At 38.7% G+C, this 10,320-nt stretch overlaps 1 protein-coding gene across 1 annotated transcript; it reads left to right on the top strand.

The window, feature by feature from the left end:
• The first annotated feature begins 267 nt into the window (after positions 1 to 267).
• LOC139324530 (vomeronasal type-2 receptor 26-like) lies at positions 268 to 9,598 on the top strand. The gene is made up of 6 exons (XM_070954243.1): positions 268 to 304; positions 1,988 to 2,226; positions 3,427 to 4,281; positions 5,884 to 6,111; positions 7,522 to 7,648; positions 8,697 to 9,598. Exons 1-6 carry the CDS (start codon positions 268 to 270, stop codon positions 9,596 to 9,598), a joined length of 2,388 nt encoding a protein of 795 aa, XP_070810344.1.
• The last annotated feature ends 722 nt before the right edge of the window (positions 9,599 to 10,320 follow it).

Below are 10,320 nucleotides of genomic sequence, written 5' to 3' on the forward strand. Positions count from 1 at the left end.
GTTTTTGATGTTAGCTGTCCATTTTAGATCTTGCGATATGGTAGAACCTAGAAATTTGAAGGTCTCTACTGTGATACTGTGTTGTCTAATATTGTGAGATAACATCTGAAATCTTATGGAAATCTTCCAAAGTTTTGGCAGTACTGCTATGAAGTAAGACAAAATAGTTTTATTGAAGTAAAACAATGAGAAAAGCCTTAATGGACCCTTCAGAAGCTCTTCAACTTCACCATTCCTGGAAATAGACAAATCTATATAAATCAAGGCATGGGCTACATGTTTCCAAAACAACTAAGAAGAGGAGGTAGGCAAAGAGCTTGAAAAATGAAAGAATACTCACCGGGTACATACTACCACATGTGGTGGACATGTATGAAAGCAAAGAAATATTGGACAAAAATACATACATACATGATTAGAAAAAAATGTTAAAGCTGCATATAGATTATAAACCAAAAATATTTTTGTTAGGTATAGTACCAGAAAAGTATAAGAGGAATTTGTATACTCTTGCAGCAGCAAGAATTGTATTTGCACAGTAGTGCAATTAAGGTAAAGGTAAAGGTTCCTCTCATATGTGCTAGTTGTTCCCGACTCTAGGGGGTGGTGCTCATCTCTGTTTCAAAGCCGAAGAGCCAGCGCTGTCCGAAGACTTCTCCGTGGTCATGTGGCCGGCATGACTAAATGCCAAAGGTGCACGGAACATGTTACCTTCCCACCAAAGGTGGTCCCTATTTTTCTACTTGCATTTTTTATATGCTTTTGAACTGCTAGGTTGGCAGAAGCTGGGACAAGTAACGGGAGCTCACTCTGTTATGCATCACTAGGGATTCTAACTGCTCAACTGCCAACCTTTCAATCGACAAGCCACTGAGCCACCGGGTCCCTTTGTAGTACAATTAGTGAGGTACTAATACCACTCTATAAAGCCTTAGTAAGACCACACCTAGAGTACTGCATCAGTTTTGGTCATCACACTAGAAAAAAGATGTTGAAACTCTAGAAAAATTGTAGAAAAGAGCAACCAGGATGATTAGGGGACTGGAAACTAAAACATATGAAGAACAGATACAGGAACTGGGCATGGCTAGTCTAGTGAAGAGAAGGACCAGGGGAGATATGATAGCAGTGTTGCAATATTTGAGGAGCTGCCACAGAGAGGAAGGGGTATTTTCTAAAGCATCTGTAGGCCAGACAAAGAATAATGGATGGAAATTGAACAAGGAGAGATTTAATCTGGAAATAAGCAGAAATTTTCTGACAGTGAGAACAATCAACCAGTGGAACAGCTTGCCTTCGGAAGTTGTGGGAGCTTCATCACTTGAGACTTTCAAGAAGAGTTTGGACTGCCATTTGTCAGAAATGATTTAGGGTCTCCTGCTTGGATGGAGGGTTGGACCTACAAGGTCCCTTCCAACTCTGTTAATCTCTTAAAAAGTACTGGAAACACTGAGGAAATATCGAGAGAAGAAGATGTAATTAAAAAAAAATATTAGGTTGTGCAGAAATGGACAGACTGACTGACATTAAAGATAGAAGAAAAAGAAGATACAGAGTATTTTCGAACATAGGACTTGTTTTATAAATGGTTGGATAATAGAGGTAGAAATTAGGAGCTGGAAAAGTATTATTATATACAAATTGACCCAGACAATACACTGTTCACAAAGCACTTATGTATGTTAAAAGAAAATGTATAAATAAACTGTTTTTAAAAAATGAAAGAATACTAAACTATTTTATGAAAAATAAATCACGGAATATTTGTAAAACAAATATGTCCTGCATCTTAATTCTACTGAAGTGCGTTAGTTGGCTGACTATTTTCAGAGAAGTCATAGTGTTATCCCAGGATAAGGCCAGACAATCTAATTTCAAACAAGGTCTTTGCTAAAACTATCAACATCTCAAGATGTCCATTCCTCTCATTGTAGGAGTCTGAAACAACACTACCAACATATCCTGGCTTTGTAATTTTCTATAAAAGAGATAAATGACAATGCCAAACTATTACCTAACATCACCCTGGGCTTTGACATCTACAATAATGATTTCAGGGCAAGTGCTATTTACCTTGCTTCCATGGAACTTCTTTCCACAAAACACAAATTCATCCCAAATTACAGATGTGATGTCCAAAACAATCTAATAGCAGTTATTGGGGGACCTAACTCTGATGTCTATCTCAACATGGCAACTATTCTCTGCATGTACAAGATCCCACAGGTAGGTAGTCTGAGAAAAGCAATAGAGACTTAAGCAGTAAGAATCTCCTCTATCAAATATGAGATAATTTTGAGATCTAAGAATGGGAAAAATTGAACAAAATAGAAAAAAAACCCAAGGACTAACTCAAATATAAACTATATGCTCCAGGAATTAATGCACACAATTCTTTTGGAATTGTCTACATCTTGTAAAGTGGGAGCAACTCTTTATAACTGTTAACCAAATTCAGATAAATCCAAGCATGTAATAAAAGATCCTTTGTTTTATTTTTTTCCCTGTCTCCTCCAAAATGCAAAAATTAATACCATTGTTATTAAGATAGTAAAGTTTAGATCAAAATGTCAATGAAGAATTCAATCATCAAGACAAAGGTGTCTAAAGATTGAAATGTGGGAACTGGATTAATTTTCGTTAGTTTGAGATGTTTTGTTGCTCATCTAAGCAGCTTCATCAATCAGAGCAAGTTAGTTAGGCAGAGAGTCATTTTCAAATTACAGATTAATAGAGTTGGAAGGGACCTTGTAGGTCATCTAGTCCAACCCCCTGCCCAAGCAGACCCTAAACCATTTCTGACAGATGGCAGTCCAGTCTCTTCTTGAAAGTCTCAAGTGATGAAGCTCCCACAACTTCTGAAGACAACTTCTGTTCCATTGGTTGATTGTTCTCACTGTCAGAAAATTCTTATTTCTAGGGTGAATCTCTCCTTGTTCAGTTTCCATCCATTATTCTTTGTCTGGCCTTCAGGTGCTTTGGAAAATAGCTTGACCCCTTCCTCTCTGTGGCAGCTCCTCAAATATTGGAAGACTGCTATCATGTTTCCCCTGGTCCTTCTCTTCACTAGACTAGCCATGCCCAGTTCCTGCAACTGTTCATCATATGTTTTAGACTCCAGTGCCCTAATCATCTTGGTTGCTCTTCTCTGCACTCTTTCTAGAGTCTCAACATCTTTTTTTATAGTTTGGTGACCAAAACTGGATGCAGTACTCTCGGTATGGTCTTACTAAGGCTTTATAGAGTGGTATTAGTATCTCCCTTGATCTTGACTGTATCTCTCTGTTAATGCAATTTAGGATTGCATTGGCTTTTTTTGGCTGCCACCACACATTGCTGGCTCCTATTTAATTGATTGTTGGAAAGAATCTACATACTTATTGAATTTTGTGTATGTTTTTTTTTTTTGTCTTCTCCTTTATTTAGTTCACATATGGTTCTGCTATTATGATGGAGGAAAAAAACCAAGGGGTCTTTTTCCATCAGATGTTCCCAAACATGGCCCTCCAGTATAAGGGTATTTTCAGGTTGTTGAACTTTTTTGAATGGAGATGGGTCGGTGTCATTTATCTGAATGACGTCAATGGCGAGAAATTTGTGCAGGATATACTTCCCATGTACTATAGAAATGGCATTTGCTTTGACATCGTAGAAATCTTACCAGAACCAACTTTTGCTGAAGGTGCTGCTGAAATGTTGGACAAAATAAACAAAATGTATCAAGCAATCCTAAATAGTCCTGCCAAGATATTCATAGTCCATGGTGAAATTCAGACCATCTTTGCTTTGAGGATGGTACTTTATTTCTCAGAATTTGAGAATGTGCCAATGGTGGCAAAGGTCTGGATTATGACAGCTCAAATGGATTTCACATCACTGTCCTTTCAAAATGATTGGAAGTTAGACTTCGTACATGGTGCTATATCACTAGCGGTGCACAGAAATGAGTTGCTTGGCTTCCAAAAGTTTGTTCAGGCCAGAAATCCTAAAAGGGAAGGAGAAGTTGGTTTCATCAAAGCTTTTTGGGAACAAGCTTTTAAGTGTGTGTTTTCCATTTCTCTAGTAGACCAAGAAGAGAGCAAAATCTGCACTGGGGAAGAAAAACTAGAAACCCTTCCTATATCTGTTTTTGAAACAAGCCTGACCACTCATAGCTATATTATCTATAATGCTGTCTATGCTGTAGCTCATGCTCTACGGGACATGCATTCAGCTGAGTCCAGGTACAGATCAAGGACAAAGAGAGAAAGATGGAAATTTCTGCACAAACCTCTGTGGCAGGTAGTGGTCTTCCAAGCAGAATACAGTATATAAAGGTGTTCAAGAGATATGTAGGTATTCTTTTCAGTGGAATCAAAACCTACATTATTCACTCTGTTCTTACTAAGACTGGGATTGCAAGGTTTATTTTATAGGTAATTACTCAACATAATGAACAGCATAGAATTGTTCCATTCCATATCATTGATAGAAGTATTTTTGTACAATGTTTAATTATCTTTCTTGATTTAAAAAAACCCCATCTACCATTGAAAATGTCAATGAAGACTCAAACAACCAGGCTAAAAATCTGTAGAGATTCTCAGTCATCCAGGTCATGGTTGTCCCTTTTTTCAGGAGGCAACTGGACCTCTTTATTTTTTTCTTTGAAGACGGTTCACTTCTCATCCAAGAAGCTTCTTCAGCTCTGACAGGATAGTGGGGAATGGAAGGATTTATATTCCTTGCAGACAGCTGGTCATCTGCAACCTTTTAGAGGGTCGTTGAAGCACTTGGAGGTTTGTCTGTATCCTCAGGGTCACCCGAGGCACTCAGTTTACACAGATAAACTTCCAAGTGTTTCAATGACTCTCTAAAAGGATGCAAATAAATAAATAAATAAATAAATAAATAAATAAATAAATAAATAACTTTATTATCATTGTACATGTATACGTGTATACATGTTGTACATGTATTTATTTATTTGTTTGTTTGTTTGTTTGTTTGTTTATTTCCATATGCAGTGTATATTACAACTGACTAGTTTATTAACCTTTCTATTAAGTCAGATGAAACTTTTAGGGGAAATAAAGAACAACTGTAAATCTCAGATATGGAACACTGCTAAAAGAACCATGATGGTGCCGTGGTTAGAATGCAGTCCTGCAGGGCTAACTTTAAAGCTCACTCCAGGAGTTCAATTCTGAGCGGTTCAAGGTTGACTCAGCCTTCCATCCTTCTGAGGGGGATTTATTTTTTTTTATTTTTTTTTTACATTTTCAGTAAAATGAGGACCCAGATTGTTGGGGGAAATATGCTGATTCTGTAAACAGTTTAGAAAGGATTGTAAAGCATTGTAAAGTGGTACATAAGTCTAAGTGCTATTGCTATTGCTATTTTGTTGTTTTCAGTTGCTAAGTTATGTCCAACTTCTCACAACCCCATGACCACAGTGTGCCAGGCCCCACTGTTCCCCACTGTTTCCCAGAGGTTGCCCAAATTCATGTTCATTACATCAATACCACTATCTAGCCATCTCATTCTCTGCCATCTCCTTCTTCTTTATCCTTCAAGCTTTTCCAATATCAGGGTTTTTTCCAAGTAGTTCCTTTCTTCTCATTTGGCCAAAGTATTTGAGTTTCAGCTTCAGTATCTGTCCTTCTAAAGAACAGTCAAAGTTGACTTCCTTCAAGTTTGACTGATTTGAACTCATTTAAGCTCAAAGGACTCTCAAGTGTCTTCAACAACACAATTTGAAAGCATCAATTTTTCGGCACTCAGCCTTCCTCATCATTCAAGTCTCACAACCATACATTAGTACTGGAACTGGTATCTTTGGTTTTCTTTTTATAACCTGCTCACATTTTTCTTTTCTACTCTCTCTCTCATTCCTGATTTCAGTTGCACCACTTTCTGAGAAGTGTGTCATTTAATAACTCTGCTGGTGAAAAAGTTTCTTTTGATGAAAATGGTTCATTAATAGCAGGATTGGATTTTGTCAACTGGGTTACATTCCCAAACCAAACCTTCCAGAGAGTTAGAATTGGCAAAATAGAGCCCATGGCTTCTCCCAAAGAAGACTCCACCATTCATGTGGAAGAAATTCAGTGGCCCAGCCAATTCAACCAGGTAAGATGCACATGCAATCCTGCCGTATAGCTTTAAGAAAGTGGAAAAGTGCTCATCAAGAGAATGCAAGAATCATCCAACACTCATTGTGGCCTAATTCTAATTTCTAAATTATTAATTAAATTTATATGTCACCTGACTCTCAGTGATACGTGGTAGTCAGAATCAGAAATATTCACAGCTGTCTAAAAAGCAACTTATTCCGAACTGTTTCAATTCTGAAGCATGGATTAGGACAGGAGTCAGCAACCTATGGCTCTGGAGCTGCATGTGGTTCTTTGGGCCCTCTGCTGTGGCTTCCTGTCAGGTGATCCCAACACTGGCTGGCCCCGCCCCTCACCCTCCCCTCCCAGTCACTCCTCGCCTGGCCTGAGAAGGTAAGGGCAATAGTGGGGGATGGAGAAGCAGCCAGGGCAGAGACAAGAGATAAAGAGAGAGAAGGAGAGAGTGGGGGAGAGAGGGAGGGAGGAGAGAGAGAGAGATGTCAAAAGAATGTTGTGGTTCCTGGTGTTTTTTAACAACTGGTTCTCTGCCCTAATGACCGGCTGGGTAAGTGTGGCTAGGAGGTCATGTGACCGGTGGAAGTGAGTGACATCGAGTTGGCCACACCCACCCAGGTTTTGTGGCTCCCGGTGTTTTCTTTTCTGTGGGAAATGGGTCCAAATGGCTCTTTGAGTATTTAAGGTTGCAGACCCCTGGATTAGGAAAAATAAACTGGATTCTGTACTTCTTTTTCCTTGGTTCTGGGCCAGTAGAAATGTATGGGTTTTTAATTTATTTTCCTTTATCTGAACACAGTGCAATTTTCAGAAGAATCAGAACAGAATGAAGAGGTGATCAAAGTTAAAGTTTGCAGTTTAGTTGCAATTTATGCAGAGGTGGTATTCAGCAGGTTCTGACCAGTTCTGGAGAACCGATAGCGGAAATTTTGAGTAGTTCAGAGAACTGGTAAATACCACCTCTGACTGGCCCCATCCCATCTATTCTCTGTCTCCCGAGTCCCAGCTGATCGGGAGGAAATGGGAATTTTGCATTAACAAAATGCAACCCCCTGGAGTGGGGAGGGAATGGAGATTTTACAGTATTCTTACCCTGCTATGGCCACCAAGCCATGCCCACCAAGCCACACCATGCCCACCAAGCCACACCCAGAGAACCGATAGTAAAAATTTTTGAATCCCACCACTGAATGTATGTATTTGTTAAAAGGGATCATCACTTTCAGGTTGGGCTCAAATTTTGATGACTTCTGGAAGCATTCACATTCATTCAAGATTCTAGGTGAAGAGTGTAATACATGTCAGACCCTCAAAATAATGTTATTCCATTCTATTTAGAGATGAAGCATATGTCAGTTCAAACAAATGTGATATACTGTATCATTGTGATATATTTCTCATTCTTCAACAGACAAAGCCTCTTTCTCTATGTAATGATGTGTGTCAGCTGGGGACTAGTAAGGCAAAGAAAGAAGGAAAACCATTTTGTTGTTATGATTGTTTTCCATGTCCAGAAGGGAAAATTGCTGATCAGAAAGGTAAGAAATCCTGGATAAAGATTCTTAAGAGGACAGTAGATCAAATAATCTGTTTTTGTTTTTTGTTGCAGGTGTTGTTAGTCACAGATGATGTTATCTAGTTTGGGTAATGAAACATTTTCAAGAAAACAACCAAACCAAGGATTGGTTCTAACCTGAGCTACAAATATTCTCCTTTATTGCAAATAATCGGTATATGGTACAGTATTTCCTGACTTGTCTATATAAAATCTTTTTCAGTTTTACAAAGTTTTTTAAATTTGGTTTGTTGGGCATGTTTTTCTCCATGTTTTACTTTATGTATACCATAGCTTTTATAAACAAAATAGCATTTTAAATAAAAAGGAGGTTTAAAGAATGTTTGTACTTATCCAGTAATAATTTCAGTTATTCTCATTCTCTCTCTCTCTCTCTCTCTTTCTCTATGTCTCTCTCTCTATGTCTCTCTCTCTTTCTCTCTCTTTCTTTCTCTCCTTCCCTCTCTTGCTCCCCCCTCTCGCTCTCTCTCTTTCTCTGTCTCTGTCTCTTTCTCTCTCTTCTTCCCTCTCTTCCTCCCTCCCTCCCTCTCTTTTTCTCTCTCTGTCTGTCTCTCTCTGTCTGTCTCTGTCTCTGTCTCTGTCTCTCTGTCTCTGTCTCTCTCTCTCTCTGTCTCACTCTCTTTCTCTCTCTCCCTCCCTCTCTTTCTCTCTCTCTCTCTTCTGTTATAGAAATGTAGAGATTCAGTAAGTTAACTCACCCATATATGCTTGATTTGTGGCTTTTGAGACATCATTCTAGTTCTACAAAACCAAAATAATTTAGAAAATCATACATTTAATGTAATAAAAAAAATACTTTGAATATTATATAATATTGCAGCAACAGCACAAGAATGACTCCAAGAGCCACCTTCATCCTTATTGCCACATATTAGACACATTCATTGTGAAAAATTGGGGAATATTTACAGAAAACCATGCTATATTTTCAGTACATTCCTTCACTGAAATACTTAATTCATCAAAATATGTTAGTTTCATAAGATGGAAAATCAGATTGCATATTTCAGATATGGATGCCTGCATTCAATGTCCAGATGATCATTATCAAAGCCCTACCCAGGATTCATGCATTCCAAAGAAGAAAACCTACTTGTCCTATGGAGAAACCTTGGGGAGAACTTTGGCTAGCTTTGCTCTTTGCTCTACTTGTCTCTCTGCTTTTATCCTGGTCATCTTTGTTAAATACCATGATACTCCCATTGTCAAAGCCAACAACCGGAACTTGACCTATGCACTCCTTGGTTCACTTTCCTTCTCCTTCCTCTGTGCTCTCCTCTTCATTGGCCACCCAGAGAAGCTGACCTGCCTAGTTCAACAAACTGCATTTGGCACCATCTTCTCAGCAGCGATCTCTTGCATCTTGGCCAAAACCATCATGGTTGTTCTTGCATTTACTGCTATCAAGCCAGGGTCCAGGATAAAGAAATGGGTGGGCAAAAGATTGGCCAACTCCATCGTTCTTTCCTCCTCACTAATTCAAATCATCATTTGTACTGTGTGGCTGGTCAACTTTCCCCCATTTCCAGATGTTGACATGCATTCAATGGCAGAAGAAATTATTGTAGAGTGCAATGAAGGTTCAGCTTTCATGTTCTATTGTGTTTTGGGATTTATAGGTTTCCTGGCCATTGTCAGCTTTGTAGTGGCTTTTCTGGCCAGGAGATTGCCTGACACGTTTAATGAAGCTAAGTTTATTACCTTTAGCATGTTGCTGTTTTGCAGTGTTTGGATATCTTTTGTTCCAACTTACCTGAGCACCAAGGGAAAGTACATGGTATCTGTGGAAGTCTTTTCCATTTTGGCCTCCAGTTTAGGAATTCTGGGTTGCATCTTTTTCCCCAAATGCTACATAATTTTGCTGAAGCCTAATCTTAATACAAGAGAACAGCTAACAAGAAAAATAAAATAATATCTAACACCCAAATCTGAAATAATGTATATTTATTCAAAGGAACACTATAGGAAAAAAGCTTGTGTGTGAAGATTTGAAGTTGATGGGCAGTTTTCTCTGTTTTTAACCCCTTTACTAATGTTGTTGTATCTTTTGATGTCTTTATGTAAAAGCTGGCTCTTCAACTATGACATGGGTGTCAAACTCTCCACATCACGTTGCTGTCACATGACGTTTCGTGACATTTTCCCCATTCATGCAGCTGGGGTGGGCGTGGCCTGTGTGTGACACATCCAGCCTAAGAGGCAACAGTTTGACACCCCTGACCTATCGTGTCCTCTGCAGCATTTTTTGTAATTTTCCATAGAACAATAACATAATTACTATGTAGCCTACCAACTATTCTAGGAAGCACTGCTGACTTTAAATGTTTATAAAATTGTCCCATATCAGGGCAAGCAAAATGGGGATAGAGCTATTTTATACACTTAATAAGGAAAATTCAACTGCAAAAGTTCTGACCGCAGAATGTCTAGCATTTCTATTAAGAACCGGTCCGAACCAGCTGAATACCACCTCTGTTCTTTCCCAATACCATTAAAACACAAACACAATCACACCCATCTATCAGACAGATAAATGTCCTTCATGTACAGAATCTCCCCTTCTTTATTTTATAATGGAGGCATTCCTCTGAGCCACTAGCACGGACAACTTCTAAAACATTTGATGGCTTCATA

The sequence above is a fragment of the Pituophis catenifer genome, unplaced genomic scaffold (assembly GCF_029215685.1).
Source record: "Pituophis catenifer annectens isolate HBS135680 unplaced genomic scaffold, rPitCat1.0.hap2 SCAF_15, whole genome shotgun sequence".
NCBI lineage: Eukaryota > Metazoa > Chordata > Lepidosauria > Squamata > Colubridae > Pituophis > Pituophis catenifer.

Coding starts and splice junctions, on each gene's coding strand:
- LOC139324530 (XM_070954243.1), top strand. CDS start 268: ATGGGCTACATGTTTCCAAAACAACTAAGAAGAGGAG. Junction 2,227..3,426: donor GCATGTACAAGATCCCACAG/GTAGGTAGTCTG, acceptor TCCTTTATTTAG/TTCACATATGGTTCTGCTAT. Junction 6,112..7,521: donor GGCCCAGCCAATTCAACCAG/GTAAGATGCACA, acceptor ATTCTTCAACAG/ACAAAGCCTCTTTCTCTATG.